We start from the raw sequence: 17,442 nt of genomic DNA on the forward strand, positions 1-17,442 counted from the left end.
CCGAGTTGCCCTCAAAAAATGCTGAGGTTCGATTCATTGCCGCCATCATTGTAACGAGGGGGTGGATTATGCACGCTCGGCAGTTTGTCACCATAGTAAGTTGTTGTGAAGTTTGACACCTCCTCCAGTATGTATGCCTCTGCAATGGAAGCCTCGATTTTGCATTCATTTCTACATTTATTTCGGATAGTCTTTAGACATCTCTCGATTGGATAGCACCAAAGTCCCTGCACGGGCCCCCCCATTCGTGCCTCATACGGGAGATGAAGAATCAAATGCTGCATCGGATTGAAGAAGCCGGGTGGAAAGATCTTCTCCAGCTTACACAGTAACACGGGTGCCATCCTTTCCAAGTCTGCAATCATGGTCCGAGCTAACTCTTTTGCACAAAGCTGGCGGAAGAAATAGCTCAACTCTGCAAGCGCTAGCCAGACATGCTCAGGGACATAGCCTCGAACCATCGCCGGAAGAATTCGTTCAATCCATATGTGGAAGTCATGACTCTTCATCCCTAAGACTCGCAGAGTAGATAAGTTCACCCCCTACTAAGGTTAGCTGCATACCCATCAGGGAACATTAACATCTTGATCCACTGTAGTACTTCCTTCCTCTGGGCCCTGCTCAGGACGAAATCGGCCTTAGGCCTTCTCCATGTCTTTCCACCACTAGGCGGCTTCATCTCTTGGTTTGGTCTATCACATAACTCTGCCAGATCCACTCTTGCCTTTACGTTATCCTTTGACTTATCAGGAATCTCCATAATTGTTGCCCAAAGTGCCTCGGCGACATTCTTTTCAGTGTGCATCACGTCAATGTTGTGTGGAAGGAGCAGGTCATCATAATAGGGGAGCCGAGTCAAGCCCGACTTATGTGTCCACATATGTTGCTCACCATATCCCACAAAACCACCTTCTGGGTTGGCCACGAGACCATCTATCTGTTGGCGAACTTCGGCGCCAGTCATCATTGCCGGGGGGGAGATTGATGGGGATAACGAACACGGGCCAACATGTGTATGGGGCAGCGGTCATTCCATAGGGATTGAACCCATCTGTGGCTAGCGCAACACGAACATTACGAGCCTCTTTGGCTTTCTCATGGTGCATGGCATCAAAGTGGGTCCATGCTTCACCATCGGATGCGTGAACCATCTTGTCAGGATTGTATCGTTTGCCTTTTTTGTGCCATGTCATCTGTTTCGCGGATTCCTCTGTCATGTATAGACGCTGGATCCTTGGTATGAACGGAAGGTGGCGTAGGATTGTCATGGGGATGTCGAGCTGCCTCTTCTGTCCATCACCAGAGTCTACCTCCATGAACCTAGACGATTTACACTTCGGACAGTACTTTGCCTCAGTGTGTTCTTTCCTAAATAGGACGCAGCCCTTCGGACAAGCATGTATCTGCTCATACGTCATCTTGAGTGCACGAAGGAGTTTCTGTGCCTCGTACATGCTCTTTGGCAGAACGTGATCCTCCGGAAGCAGGCTGCCAATAACTGTCAACAAACCATCGAAGGCGTCTCGACTCATGCTATACTGCGACTTGAACGCCATTATACGCCCAATGGCATCCAGTTGAGAAACCTTTGTCTTGCCGTGAAGGGGTTTCTGTGCCGCGTCAAACATGTCGTAGAATGCCTTTGCGATCGCCTCTGGCTCGTCCTCCATACGTCCTTCGGCGAACTGTGCCTCATGATAGTCGTTCAACATGTCCGCTACCCCGGCATCAGCATCGTAATCCTCGACGCGTTGTCTCACCACCTCCTCTCTCGTGCGATGCGCTACACCATGGAAGATCCACCGAGTATAGTCCGGCGTAAATCCATTCTTCCAAATATGTTCTACCATGGCCTTCTTTGGTTTTCTTTTCTGGTTGTCACATTTGCTGCACGGACAAGGGACTAGACTAGCTCCTTTAGCAGCTTCGCCATATGCCCGTTCCACGAAAGCATCGGTCTTCCTAATCCATTCTGGGGTGACATCATTACGTCTTACGCGGCCTGTGTACATCCACTCACGGTCCTCCATCCTCTAACATATATAACCGAGTATAGTTTAATATAGACATGTAATGCATGTACACTACGTTCCTACCTTCTAATAGGTGAGGATAGGTCCTAATCCCACCCGCGGTTGCGTAGATGGTGTTAGTTTCCATGCTCTACTCCGATCCGAGATAGAATTTCGGCAGCACCTCCCCGCTGTTCTCCGGATACATGTCCTGACAGGGAGAGTGTACTGTCCGGAGAACAACAGGGAGGTGACGCCGAAACTCTGTCTCGGACCGGAGTAGAGCATGGAAACTAACACCATCTAGGCAACCGCGGGCTGTCCAAAAAACGTGGACAATTCGAAGCTGATACATTTGTAGATATGCAAAGATCTGCATATCTACACTGTATCTCTTTCGAACGGGAGACGCCTAACTGGGTTACGTGATCTACGACCATGATGCGGAAATTGAGGTTATACCTAGGGTGACGGTGGAATCAGGCTAGCGGGGCTGTGGCGGGTTGGTGCAGTGGCGACGCGACGCGGTGCAGGCAGACCCGCAGTGGCTAGGAAGACAAGTATCTTCTCTGTAAAAAATAAACAAGCATGTCAAAAAAAAATCGACAGCACTTCCCCTGTACGGGGAGGTTTCCAAAACCTGCAAATAGATCTAACAGCACGATGGCTGACACGCACATATACAAACGACACGATGAATGCAAGTCACATCTAAGTGGCATCCATATCCACCATCACACATATTTCAACGACATCCATATCCATCATCACATTATGCCAAATTAACACAAATAGTATAGACTCTCTAAACACACATACTAAACTAATTAAACTCACTAAAGTCACTATATTCACTAAAAACATATAGTATAAAATCACTAAACACACATACAAAACTAATTAAACTCACGAAAATCACTAAATCCACTAAACACATATACTATAAACTCAATAAATACATACTAAACTAATTAAACTTATTATACTCACTAATGTACGGGTCGGCGATGGCGGTGGCGCGACGGCGGTGGGCGCGACGGCGATGCTCGCCGCGGGTGCGGGAGGCCGGCGGCGCGACGACGGTGGCGGGGCACGGCGGTGGGGAGGCCGGCGGTGGCGGGGCACGGCGGCGCGACGACCGTAACAGCGCGTGGGGAGGCCGGGCGGCATGACGGGCGGCGCCGGCGTCGAGCCGAGAGCGTGGGGCGGGCGGCGGTCGCGGGCGGCGGTGGGAGCGGCGGCGTGCCGGGCGGGTTGAAGAGAGGAAGTGAAAGGAGAGAAAGAGAGAAGAGAGCCCGTCGGGCGGTTAAGTTACCTTCTTTGCCGAGTGCCCACGATCCGGCACTCGGCAAAGATTTTTTTAAAATTTAAAAATAAACTTTGCCGAGTGCCGGATCGCGGGCACTCGGCAAAGATGCCTTTGCTGAGTGCTAGCTATAGAGCACTCGGCAAAGATGTGTTCTACAGACTTTGCCGAGTGCCAACCGACAGGCACTCGGCAAACCCGTCTTTGCCGAGTGCTAACTGGACAGCACTCGGCAAAGTATATTTTATTTTTTTATTTTTGGCAACCAAACTTTTTGTGGTGTGTTCCTACACTATGTAGACCTACAAGTACCATTTTGGTACAATTATAAAAGTGTTTTTTATAACTATTAGATTTAGTTCGTTTATTTGAATTTCTTCGGAAAATTTAGATTTGAACTGCAGGTCACTCGAAACTTGGAAAACCGTGCATGCAAAAATGATATTCATGTTACTTAGCATAAGTTACGACCGATTCCAGGAGCGGACCGGAAACTTCGAGCAACATGCTCACTAAACATGGCTGTGAACTTGCCATCCACATGTTTAAAAATTGTATAAAACACAAACAAAGCCAGAAATTCCTGAAACTTGTCCACGTGTCATGATATCATATGTACAGGCTACGATAAAAAATTTAGAATGTTTGGAGAAAGTTGTGAGACACTATGTGTAGAAACCTAAGAGAACTACATTGAAACTCTATGATTTCATGTGTAGTTCTCTTAGGTTTCTACACATAGTGTCCCACAACTTTCTCCAAACATTCTAAAAATTTTATCGTAGCCTGTATATATGATATCATGACACGTGGACAAGTTTCAGGATTTTCTGACTTTGTTTGTGTTTTATACAATTTTTAAACATGTGGATGGCAAGTTCACGACCATGTTTAGTGAGCATGTTGCTCGAAGTTTCCGGTCCGCTCCTGGAATCGGTCGTAACTTATGCTAAGTAACATGAATATCATTTTTGCATGCACGGTTTTCCAAGTTTCGAGTGACCTGCAGTTCAAATCTAAATTTTCCGAAGAAATTCAAATAAATGAACTAAATCCACTAACGATTGAAAACTCTGTTAAAATTGTCCACAAATGATACACGTAGGTCTACATAGTGTAGGAACATACCACAAAAATTTTGAGAGACAAAATAAAAAAATTAAAAATATACTTTGCCGAGTGTCTAGAGATGACACTCGGCAAAGTACGCTTTGTTGAGTGCCTACTGTGTAACACTCGGCAAAGAAGCCTCTTTGCCGAGTGCCAGCCGTTGGCTCTCGGCAAAGACTGACGGCCGTCAGCTTTGGGACGGCCGCTGACGGCGCTTTGCCGAGAGCCCCCTTTGCCGAGTGTTTGACCCTCGACAAACTTGTCTTTGCCGAGTGCGTCCTGTGCCGAGTGTTCAGCACTCGGTAAAGGGGCTCTTTGCCGAGAGCCTAAATTTACCAAGTGCGGCACTCGGCAAAGCCTTCTTTGCCGAGTGCCCGATAAAAGTACTCGGCAAAGCCGCCGGCACTCGGCAAAGCCTGCGATTCCGGTAGTGTATATAATCAGCTGCATATGCATTGTTGGGGACTTGTTCTCAAATGCTAAGAGTCAAGAACAAGACAACACAAAGTATTATATGTTAATGCCCTTCGTCCTTCGAAGCATTATTCCCTTCAGGATATAACAATCTTCGGACGAAAGTCATGAAGGACATACCTTCGTGATCAAAGTTATAAGATGATGAAAGACGAAATATATGAAACATGAAATATGAAAGATAATATAAACAAGCACATAGTATCATCCATATATTTCGTCATACAAACTTGAATGTTAAAATATAATATTTTGAAAGTCGCCTAGAGGGGGGTGGATAGGCGAAACCTGAAAAATATAACTTTACACCCTAACTAGATCCCTTGATTAGTGGTTAGAACAAGATACACAATTGTCGGAGTATAAAAACTAAGTCCTTGGCTTGTAAGGAGTATTGCTTTCAAATAATGCGGAATTGATAAATCAATACTACTAATAAGTCTATGAGAATAAATCAAGAGGGCTTAGATAAGAAGAGTAATAACACATGTTCTTTCTTGCAATGTGTTGCTTCACTAAATGAGAATTTAACTTAAAGCAACACCAAAATAGTATTAGCAAAGAATAGTGCAAGAAAAACTTAGAAAGCGAAAGAACAAACAAATCATAAGCAATAAGCACACGAGACACGGTGATTTGTTTTACCGAGGTTCGGCCCTGAGAGCACCTAGAGGGGGGGTGAATAGGTGATCCTGTGAAACTTAAACTTATAGCCACAAAAACTTGTTAAGTGTTAGCACAATAGTTGCCAAGTGGCTAGAGATGAGTCGAAACACAATAACCACACGAAATCAAACACAGAGATGGCACGGTGTTTATCCCGTGGTTCGGCCAAGTACAAAACTTGCCTACTCCACGTTGTGGCATCCCAACGGACGAGAGTTGCACTCAACTCCTCTCAAGTGATCCAATGATCAACTTGAATACCACAGTGTTCTTCTTTACTTTGATCTTTTCCCGTTTGCGAGGAATCTCCACAACTTGGAGTCTCTCGCCCTTACAATTGAATTTCACAAAGAAGTACAGAGTAAGGGAGGGAAGCAACACACACAAATCCACAGCAAAATGCGCACACACACGGCCAAGAATCGAGCTCAAAAGACTATCTCAAAGTTCTCACTAGAACGGAGCTCGAATCACTGAGAATGACAAACGAATGCGTAAAGACTGAGTGTGGATGATCAAGAATGCTCTAAGGTTGCTTGGTATTCTCCTCCATGCGCCTAGGGGTCCCTTTTATAGCCCCAAGGCAGCTAGGAGCCGTTGAGAGCAAATCTGGAAGGCCAATCTTGCCTTCTGTCGTCGGGTGCACCGGACAGTCCGGTGCACACCGGACACTGTCCGGTGCCCGATTTCTTTCCTTAAATGGCGCAGCCGACCGTTGCAGATCTGGGAGCCGTTGGCGCACCGGACATGTCCGGTGCACACCGGACAGTCCGGTGCCCCCTTCCGACCGTTGGCTCGGCCACGTGTCCCGCGCAGATCGCGCGGCCGACCGTTGACCCGGCCGACCGTTGGCTCACCGGACAGTCCGGTGCACACCGGACAGTCTGGTGAATTTTAGCCGTACGCCGTCGGCGAATTCCCGAGAGCGGCTACTTCACGCCGAGTCAGCCTGGCGCACCGGACACTGTCCGGTGCACCACCGGACAGTCTGGTGTGCCAGACTGAGCTGAGTCTTGGCTGTACACAGCCAAGTCTTTTTCACCTCTTTTCTTTTCTTCTTCTTTCTGTTTCTAACACTTAGACAAGTATATTAGTACACAACACCAATGTACTAAGGCTTAGAAACATACCTTTACTCTTGATTTGCACTTTGTTCATCCATGAGCATAAATTCACACTTAAGCACTTGTGTTGGCACTCAATCACCAAAATACTTAGAAATGGCCCAAGGGCACATTTCCCTTTCAATCTCCCCCTTTTTGGTGATTTATGCCAACACAACATAAAGCAACTAGAACAAGTGCAATATCACTTCAAATAAAACTCAAATTTATTTTGATTCAATTTTTTTTGGCATATATGGATCATCCTTTGCCACCACTTGGTTTGTTTTTGCAAATCAAACTCAAATCTCTATCTCTAAGTCAAACACACATGTTGAAGCATAAAGAGAGTCATTCCAAAAAAGATTGATCAAGGATTTCAAAAACTCCCCCTATTTCCCATAATCAACACTTCTCCCCACTAGAAGCCAACTTTTGACAAAAGAGACAATAAAAGAGTTTTGACAAACCAAAAGCTCTACTCTACTATTTTCAAATCTCTCAAGTGGTAGCTGATCCCCTATTTCCCATAATCAACACTTCTCCCCACTAGAAGCCAACTTTTCACAAAAGAGACAATAAAAGAGTTTTGACAAACCAAAAGCTCTACTCTACTATTTTCAAATCTCTCAAGTGGTAGCTGATCCATTTTTCACTTTGGCCTTTATTTTCTCCCCCTTTGGCATCAAGCACCAAAATGGGATCAATCTTGGCCCTTTAACCCCATTGCCTCACCAAAATCTTCAATTAAGAGCAAATGGCAATAAGAGTTCATGAGATGAACTTGGAATAAGTTACCCTCTCATCGGAGTGCAGTGGAAGTCTTTCATGGTCCAAGTCCACCTTTTCCCTTTCAAATCTCCTTCGAGACTAAATCATCAACCTCAAGCACATGGTTAGTCTCAAGGGATCAAGTTGTAACACAACTCCCCCTAAATATGTGCATCACTTACACAAGGACTTGTGAGGTCCAGGGAATGTTTGTACAACTTGAGCACCACAATAAGCAACAAAATGCAGAATGAACATGATCGAAGGCATAAACACATGTATGCTACAATTTAATCCAAGTTCCGCGAATCTAAGACATTTAGCTCACTACGCAACCTGCAAAAGGTCTTCTCATCTAGAGGCTTGGTAAAGATATCGGCTAGCTGGTTCTCGGTGCTAACATGAAACACTTCGATATCTCCCTTTTGCTGGTGGTCTCTCAAAAAGTGATGCCGGATGTCTATGTGCTTTGTGCGGCTGTGCTCAACAGGATTTTCCGCCATGCGGATAGCACTCTCATTATCACATAGGAGTGGGACTTTGCTCAGATTGTAGCCAAAGTCCCTGAGGGTTTGCCTCATCCAAAGTAGTTGCGCGCAACACTGTCCTGCGGCAACATACTCGGCCTCAGCGGTGGATAGGGCAACGGAGGTTTGTTTCTTAGAGTTCCATGACACCAGGGACCTTCCTAAGAATTGGCACGTCCCCGATGTACTCTTCCTATCGACCTTACATCCAGCATAGTCGGAATCTGAATATCCAATCAAGTCAAAGGTAGACCCCTTTGGATACCAGAGCCCGAAGCAAGGCGTAGCAACTAAATATCTAAGGATTCGCTTCACCGCCACTAAGTGACATTCCTTAGGATCGGATTGAAATCTAGCACACATGCATACGCTAAGCATAATATCCGGTCTACTAGCACATAAATAAAGTAAAGACCCTATCATTGACCGGTATGCTTTTTGATCAACGGACTTACCTCCTTTGTTGAAGTCGGTATGTCCGTCGGTCCCCATCGGAGTCTTTGCGGGCTTGGCGTCCTTCATCCCAAACCGCTTTAGCAGATCTTGCGTGTACTTCGTTTGGGAGATGAAGGTGTCGTCCTTGAGTTGCTTCACTTGGAACCCAAGGAAGTAGTTCAACTCGCCCATCATTGACATCTCGAATTTCTGCGTCATCACCCTGCTAAACTCTTCACAAGACTTTTTATTAGTAAAACCAAATATTATGTCATCTACATAAATTTGGCACACAAAAAGATCACCGTCACAAGTCTTAGTGAAAAGAGTTGGATCGGCTTTCCCAACCTTGAAAGCATTAGCAATTAAGAAATCTCTAAGGCATTCATACCATGCTCTTGGGGCTTGCTTAAGTCCATAGAGCGCCTTAGAGAGCTTACACACGTGGTCGGGGTACCGTTCATCCTCGAAGCCAGGGGGTTGCTCCACGTACACCTCCTCCTTTATTGGCCCGTTGAGGAAAGCGCTCTTCACATCCATTTGGAACAACCTGAAAGAATGGTGAGCGGCATATGCTAGCAAGATACGAATGGACTCTAACCTAGCCACAGGAGCAAAAGTCTCCTCAAAGTCCAAACCTGCGACTTGGGCATAACCTTTTGCCACAAGTCGAGCCTTGTTCCTCGTCACCACTCCGTGCTCATCTTGTTTGTTGCGGAACACCCACTTGGTTCCCACAACATTTTGCTTAGGACGAGGCACCAGCGTCCAAACTTCATTCCTCTTGAAGTTGTTGAGCTCCTCTTGCATGGCCAACACCCAGTCCGGATCTAGCAAGGCCTCTTCTACCCTGAAAGGCTCAATAGAAGAGACAAAGGAGTAATGTTCACAAAAATTAACTAATCGAGACCGAGTAGTTACTCCCTTGCTAATGTCACCCAGAATTTGGTCGACGGGATGATCCCTTTGAATCATTGCTCGAACTTGGGTTGGAGATGTCGGTTCCGCTTCTTCCTCCATCACATGATCATCTTGTGCTCCCCCTTGATCACACGCCTCCTGTTGATGAACCTGTTCATCGTCTTGAGTTGGGGGATTCACCGTTGTTGAGGAAGAAGGTTGATCTCGTTTATCTTGTTCCTGTGGCCGAACTTCTCCAATCGCCATGGTTCGTATAGCGGCCGTCGGAACATCTTCTTCATCTACATCATCACAATCAACAACTTGCTCTCTTGGAGAGCCATTAGTCTCATCAAATACAACGTCGCTAGAGACTTCAACCAAACCCGATGATTTGTTGAAGACTCTATACGCCTTTGTATTTGAGTCATAACCTAACAAAAACCCTTCTACAACTTTGGGAGCAAACTTAGAATTTCTACCCTTCTTTACTAGAATGTAGCACTTGCTCCCAAATACACGAAAGTAAGATACATTGGGTTTGTTACCGGTTAGTAGCTCATACGAAGTCTTCTTGAGGAGGCGATGAAGGTAGACCCTGTTGATGGCGTAGCAAGCCGTGTTCACGGCTTCCGACCAAAAACGCTCGGGGGTCTTGAATTCTCCAAGCATCGTCCTCGCCATATCAATTAGCGTCCTGTTCTTCCTCTCTACCACACCATTCTGCTGTGGTGTGTAGGGAGCGGAGAACTCGTGCTTGATCCCTTCCTCCTCAAGGAACTCCTCCACTTGAAGGTTCTTGAACTCGGACCCGTTGTCGCTTCTTATCTTCTTCACCTTGAGCTCAAACTCATTTTGAGCTCTCCTGAGGAAGCGCTTGAGGGTCCCTTGGGTTTCAGACTTATCCTGCAAAAAGAACACCCAAGTGAAGCGGGAAAAGTCATCAACAATAACTAAACCATACTTACTTCCTCCTATGCTTAGATAGGCGACGGGTCCGAAGAGGTCCATATGTAGCAGCTCCAGAGGTCTTGAAGTGGTCATCACATTCTTGCTGTGATGTGCTCCTCCCACTTGTTTACCTGCTTGACAAGCTGCACAAGGTCTATCTTTTTCGAATTGCACGTTAGTTAAACCTATCACGTGTTCTCCCTTTAGAAGCTTGTGAAGGTTCTTCATCCCCACATGTGCTAAGCGGCGATGCCACAACCAGCCCATGCTAGTCTTAGCAATTAAGCATGCATCTAGACCAGCCTCTTCTTTTGCAAAATCAACTAAGTAAAGCTTGCCGTCTAATACACCCTTAAAAGCTAATGAACCATCACTTCTTCTAAAGACAGACACATCTATGTTTGTGAATAAACAATTGTATCCCATATTGCATAATTGACTTACAGATAGTAAATTATATCCCAGAGACTCAACTAAAAACACATTAGAAATTGAGTGCTCATTTGAGATTGCAATTTTACCTAACCCTTTTACCTTGCCTTGATTCCCATCACCGAATATAATTGAATCTTGGGAATCCTTATTCTTGACGTAGGAGGTGAACATCTTCTTCTCCCCCGTCATATGGTTTGTGCATCCGCTGTCGATAATCCAGCTTGAACCCCCGGATGCATAAACCTGCAAGGCAAATTTAGGCTTGGGTCTTAGGTACCCAACTCATGTTGGGTCCTACAAGGTTAGTGCAAATATCCTTAGGGACCCAAATGCAAGTTTTGTCTCCCTTGCATTTTGCCCCTAACTTTCTAGCAACTATTTTCCTATCCTTTCTACAAATAGCAAAGGAAGCATTTACAGTATGATAAATTGTAGAGGGTTCATTCATTACTTTCCTAGGAACATTAACAACATTTCTCCTAGGCATATTATGAACAACATTTCTTCTACTAACATTTCTATCATGCACATAAGGAGAACTAGAAGCAAACATGTCATGAGAATCAAAATCATCATAAGCATTGTAACTCCTATAAGCATTTCTAGTTTGTCTCTTATCATGGTACATAAAAGCATGGTTCTTTTTAGCACTACTTGCCATAGGGGCCTTCCCTTTCTCCTTGGCGGAGATGGGAGCCTTATGGCTTGTTAAGTTCTTGGCTTCCCTCTTGAAGCCAAGTCCATCCTTAATTGAGGGGTGTCTACCAATCGTGTAGGCATCCCTTGCAAATTTTAGCTTATCGAAATCATTCTTGCTAGTCTTAAGTTGAGCATTAAGACTAGCCAATTCATCATTAAGTTTGGAAATTGAAACTAGGTGTTCACTACAAGCATCAATGTCAAAATCTTTACACCTAGTGCAAATCATAACATGTTCTACACAAGAATTAGATTTATTTGCTATTTCTAAGTTAGCATTTAAATCATTGTTAACACTTTTTAAAGTAGAAATGGTTTCATGACAAGTAGATAGTTCAAAAGAAAGCATTTCATTTCTTTTAACTTCTAAAGCATAGGATTTTTGTGCCTCTATAAATTTATCATGTTCTTCATACAATAAATCCTCTTGTTTCTCTAAGAGTCTATCCTTCTCATTCAAGGCATCAATCAATTCATTGATTTTATCAATTTTATTTCTATACAATCCCTTGAACAAGCTAGAGTAATCTATTTCCTCATCGCTAGACTCATCATCACTAGAAGAATCATAAGTAGTACCGTCTCGAGTACATATCTTCTTCTCCTTTGCCATGAGGCATGTGTGACGCTCGTTTGGGAAGAGAGATGACTTGTTGAAGGCGGTGGCGGCGAGTCCTTCATTGTCGGAGTCGGAGGAGGAGCAATCCGAATCCCACTCCTTTCCAATATGTGCCTCGCCCTTGGCCTTCTTGTAATGCTTCTTCTTTTCCCTTTTGTTCCCCTTTTCCTGGTCACTTTCATTATCGGGACAGTTAGCAATGAAATGACCAATCTTACCACATTTGAAGCACGAGCGCTTCTCCTTTGTCTTGGTCTTGCTTGGCTGTCCCTTGCGACCTTTAAGCGCCGTCTTGAAGCGCTTAATGATGAGGGCCATCTCCTCATTATTTAGCCCGGCCGCCTCAACTTGCGCCACCTTGCTTGGTAGCGCCTCCTTGCTCCTCGTTGCCTTGAGAGCAATGGGTTGAGGCTCATGAATAGGACCGTTCAACGCGTCGTCCACATATCTTGCCTCCTTGATCATCATCCGCCCACTTACGAATTTTCTGAGTACCTCCTCGGGCGTCATCATCGTATACCTGGGATTCTCACGAATATTGTTTACGAGATGAGGATCAAGAACGGTAAAGGACCTTAGCATTAGGCGGACGACGTCGTGGTCCGTCCATCACGTGCTTCCGTAGCTCCTTATTTTGTTGATAAGGGTCTTGAGCCGGTTGTAAGTTTGGGTTGGCTCCTCTCCCCTTATCATTGCGAATCGTCCAAGCTCGCCCTCCACCAACTCCATTTTAGTGAGCATGGTGATGTCGTTCCCCTTGTGAGAGATCTTAAGGGTGTCCCATATCTGCTTGGCGTTGTCCAAGCCGCTCACCTTATTGTACTCTTCCCTGCACAAAGATGCTAATAGAACAGTAGTAGCTTGTGCATTTCTATGGATTTGTTCATTTATAAGCATAGGGCTATCAGAGCTATCAAATTTCATTCCATTCTCTACAATCTCCCATATGCTTGGATGGAGAGAGAATAAGTGACTACGCATTTTGTGACTCCAAAATCCGTAGTCTTCCCCATCGAAGTGTGGAGGTTTGCCAATAGGAATGGAAAGCAAATGCGAATTCGAACTATGTGGAATACGAGAATAATCAAATGAAAAGTTCGAATTGACCGTCTTCCTGTAGTCGTTGTCGTCGTCCTTTTGGGAAGAAGTAGACTCATCGCTATCGTCGTAGTAGACGATCTCCTTGATGCGCCTTGTCTTCTTCTTCTTCCCATCTTTGCGCTTGTGGCCCGAGCCCGAGTCAGTAGGCTTGTCATCCTTCGGCTCGTTGACGAAGGACTCCTTCTCCTTGTCGTTGATCACGATTCCCTTCCCCTTAGGATCCATCTCTTCGGGCGATTAGTCCCTTCTTGAAGAGAACGGCTCTGATACCAATTGAGAGCACCTAGAGGGGGGGTGAATAGGTGATCCTGTGAAACTTAAACTTATAGCCACAAAAACTTGTTAAGTGTTAGCACAATAGTTGCCAAGTGGCTAGAGATGAGTCCAAACACAATAACCACACGAAATCAAACACAGAGATGGCACGGTGTTTATCCCGTGGTTCGGCCAAGTACAAAACTTGCCTACTCCACGTTGTGGCGTCCCAACGGACGCGAGTTGCACTCAACTCCTCTCAAGTGATCCAATGATCAACTTGAATACCACGGTGTTCTTCTTTACTTTGATCTTTTCCCGTTTGCGAGGAATCTCCACAACTTGGAGTCTCTCGCCCTTACAATTGAATTTCACAAAGAAGTACAGAGTAAGGGAGGGAAGCAACACACACAAATCCACAGCAAAATGCGCACACACACGGCCAAGAATCGAGCTCAAAAGACTATCTCAAAGTTCTCACTAGAACGGAGCTCGAATCACTGAGAATGACAAACGAATGCGTAAAGACTGAGTGTGAATGATCAAGAATGCTCTAAGGTTGCTTGGTATTCTCCTCCATGCGCCTAGGGGTCCCTTTTATAGCCCCAAGGTAGCTAGGAGCCGTTGAGAGCAAATCTGGAAGGCCAATCTTGCCTTCTGTCGTCGGGTGCACCGGACAGTCCGGTGCACACCGGACACTGTCCGGTGCCCGATTTCTTTCCTTAAATGGCGCAACCGACCGTTGCAGATCTGGGAGCCGTTGGCGCACCGGACATGTCCGGTGCACACCGGACAGTCCGGTGCCCCCTTCCGACCGTTGGCTCGGCCACGTGTCCCGCGCAGATCGCGCGGCCGACCGTTGACTTGGCCGACCGTTGGCTCACCGGACAGTCCGGTGCACACCGGACAGTCCGGTGAATTTTAGCCGTACGCCGTTGGCGAATTCCCGAGAGCGGCTACTTCACGCCGAGTCAGCCTGGCACACCGGACACTGTCCGGTGCACCACCGGACAGTCCGGTGTGCCAGACTGAGCTGAGTCTTGGCTGTACACAGCCAAGTCTTTTTCACCTCTTTTCTTTTCTTCTTCTTTCTGTTTCTAACACTTAGACAAGTATATTAGTACACAACACCAATGTACTAAGGCTTAGAAACATACCTTTACTCTTGATTTGCACTTTGTTCATCCATGAGCATAAATTCACACTTAAGCACTTGTGTTGGCACTCAATCACCAAAATACTTAGAAATGGCCCAAGGGCACATTTCCCTTTCAGGCCCTCAAAGGCCTAGTCCCCGTTGAGGAGTCCACTAAGGACGGGTCTCTTTCAACCCTTTCACTCTCTCCACCGATCACTCAAGACCGACGAGCTCTTCTTCTTCTCAAGGATCACTTAAGATCCCGCAAGGACCACCACACTCTTTGGTGTCTCTTGCTAGCTTTACGAGCCTCCAAAATTTTGGAGGAAGTTCAATGGGAGTCAAAACTCCACGCGCAAATGAACACAAAGATGTAGCACACACTATCTCTCAATGAATCTCACAAGGCACTAGTGCTAAACTCAAATGAGTAGCTCTCTCTTGCTTGCTTTCTCTTTTGTGGCACTTGTGTTGGTTTTAGTGGTCTAAATCTTATGTATAGGATGGATCAATGAATAGAGGTGGTTGGGAGGGCTTGAGTATGTCAACTAGATAACTTGGAATGTTGCTTGGGCTCCCTCACCTTGAAGTGGCCGGTTGGGGTAGTATTTATAGCCACCAACCAAATTGTAGCCGTTGGAGAAGGCTGCTGGCGATGGGCGCACCGGACAGTCCGGTGCGCCACCGGACAGTGTCCGGTGCGCCGCCACGTCATCCTCCCGTTAGGGCTTGGAGATGGTCGACTGTTAGAGGCTTTGTCCTCATGTGGCACCGGACAGTCCGGTGCCCCTCTGACCTTCTGCTTTGACATCTGAATTGCACTGTTCACTTTGCAGAGCTGACCGTTGCGCGCAGATAGCCGTTGCTCCGCTGGCACACCGGACAGTCCGGTGAATTATAGCGGAGCTGCGCCTGGGAAACCCGTAGCTGAGGAGTTTCAGCTGATTCACCCTTGTGCACCGGACAGTGTCCGGTGGTGCACCGGACAGTCCGGTGCGCCAGACCAGGGCAGCCTTCGGTTTCCTTTTTGCTCTTTTCTTTTGAGACCTAACTTGTTCTTTTGATTGGTTTGTGTTGAATCTTTGGCACCTGTAAAATGTATAATCTTAAACAAACTAGTTAGTCCAATTATTTGTGTTGGGCAATTCAACCACCAAAATTAATTAGGAAACGGTTTGACCCTATTTCCCTTTCAATCTTCCCCTTTTTGGTGATTGATGCCAACACAAACCAAAGCAAATATATAAGCGCATAATTGAACTAGTTTGCATAATATATGTGCAAAGGTTGCTTGGAATTAAACCAATCTATATTTCATAAGATATGCATGGATGCTTTCTTCAAATTTAATGTTTTGGACCATGCTTGCACCATTTGTTTTGTTTTTGCGAACTCCTTTTGGAAATTCTTTTCAAAGTCTTTTGCAAAATAGTCAAAGGTAAATGAATAAGATTTTGAGAAGCATTTTTGAGATTTGAAATTTTCTCCCCCTGTTTCAAATGATTTTCCTTTGACTAAACAAAAACTCCCCCTCAATAAAATCCTCCTCTTAGTGTTCAAGAGGGTTTTAGATATTAGTTTTGAAGAGGGTTGTACCAATTTGAAATTCTAATAAGATACCGATTGAAAAATCATCAATTGAAAAATCTTTTCTTGATTTAAATTTTTGAAAATTGGTGGTGGTGCTGTCCTTTTGCTTTGGGCTAATACTTTCTCCCCCTTTGGCATGAATCGCCAAAAATGGATACTTTGAGTGAAATATAAGCCCTTTTTTTACTTTCTCTCCCCCTTTGGCAAACAATATATGAGTGAAGATTATACCAAATTGGAGAGACGACGGAATACCGGCAAAGATTGGATAATACTTAATGGAGTTGAGTGGAAGCGATGTCTTTGCCGAATACTCCATTTCCCTATTAATCTAAGACTTAATACATGAGATGCTCATGGAAACATATTAGTCTTAGCCTTGGCACAATAGAGATAGGAAATATGCAAATGTACCAAAGGATAGAGACATGATCAAAAGGATATGTCAATTAGACTTGAGCAATTCTATATAATATAGAATGTGAAGTGCATTGTGTCATAGTATAAGTGTGATGCTCATGACAGTTTATGCACTTATGAAAGCATGTTATAGATATCTCAAGCATGTACCCTTAAGGATTTCAAAGAGGCTTAAGGACCATCCACCTTTGGAATAAAGGCAGCTTATCCTCGTTACAAGGTTAAGCTTTAAGCTCTTTGATAATAAAATTACTCCACCCAGTTTTAACAAAGATGCAAGAATGAATGTTTGAGAGGTTAAACTAGGTATGAAGCAGGGCTAATGCATGATCATGCTTTCTCTTCCTTTTATACAAGATATGCAAGGAATGTAGGAAGATTTAGGTACAAGTTAAAATGAAAGGAAGTTGTTTTACCCTTTTGTACCTTCACATAGAGATGCTCTCATCATTGTGCTTTGTCCTAAGTCTTAGTCGCTTAAGACCTAAACTCAAGACAATATATGGAAATATTTTGCACAAGAGAGAGTTTTACAACTAGTGATCCTTTTCCAAGACATTGTTAGCATATATCAAATGGATCACAAGGTGCATAATTGAATCTTGAATTCTCCTTTTAACTTAGTGCACATCAAGAGAGATATCGATTGATAGTATATGCGACACTAAGAATTGTAAGGTTAATTGAAGTTATTCAATGATCAAATAACATATGTGATCAAAAGAACAACACATGCATTAGAATAGGAGAATCCAGTAAATATGCTCTGATACCAATTGAAAGTCGCCTAGAGGGGGGGTGGATAGACGAAACCTGAAAAATATAACTTTACACCCTAACTAGATCCCTTGATTAGTGGTTAGAACAAGATACACAATTGTCGGAGTATAAAAACTAAGTCCTTGGCTTGTAAGGAGTATTGCTTTCAAA

At 44.8% G+C, this 17,442-nt stretch overlaps 1 protein-coding gene across 1 annotated transcript in view; it reads left to right on the forward strand.

Annotated features, from left to right (window-relative positions):
* The first annotated feature begins 3,180 nt into the window (after positions 1-3,180).
* The window catches only part of LOC103642371 (uncharacterized), a 34,354-nt gene continuing 20,092 nt past the window's right edge, over positions 3,181-17,442 (forward strand). Inside the window, exon 1 of the mRNA XM_020545320.1 lies at positions 3,181-3,265. Coding sequence (XP_020400909.1) covers positions 3,181-3,265 — 85 coding nt within the window. The remainder of the gene's footprint in view (positions 3,266-17,442) is intronic.

This window comes from Zea mays, chromosome 10 (genome assembly GCF_902167145.1).
Source record: "Zea mays cultivar B73 chromosome 10, Zm-B73-REFERENCE-NAM-5.0, whole genome shotgun sequence".
NCBI lineage: Eukaryota > Viridiplantae > Streptophyta > Magnoliopsida > Poales > Poaceae > Zea > Zea mays.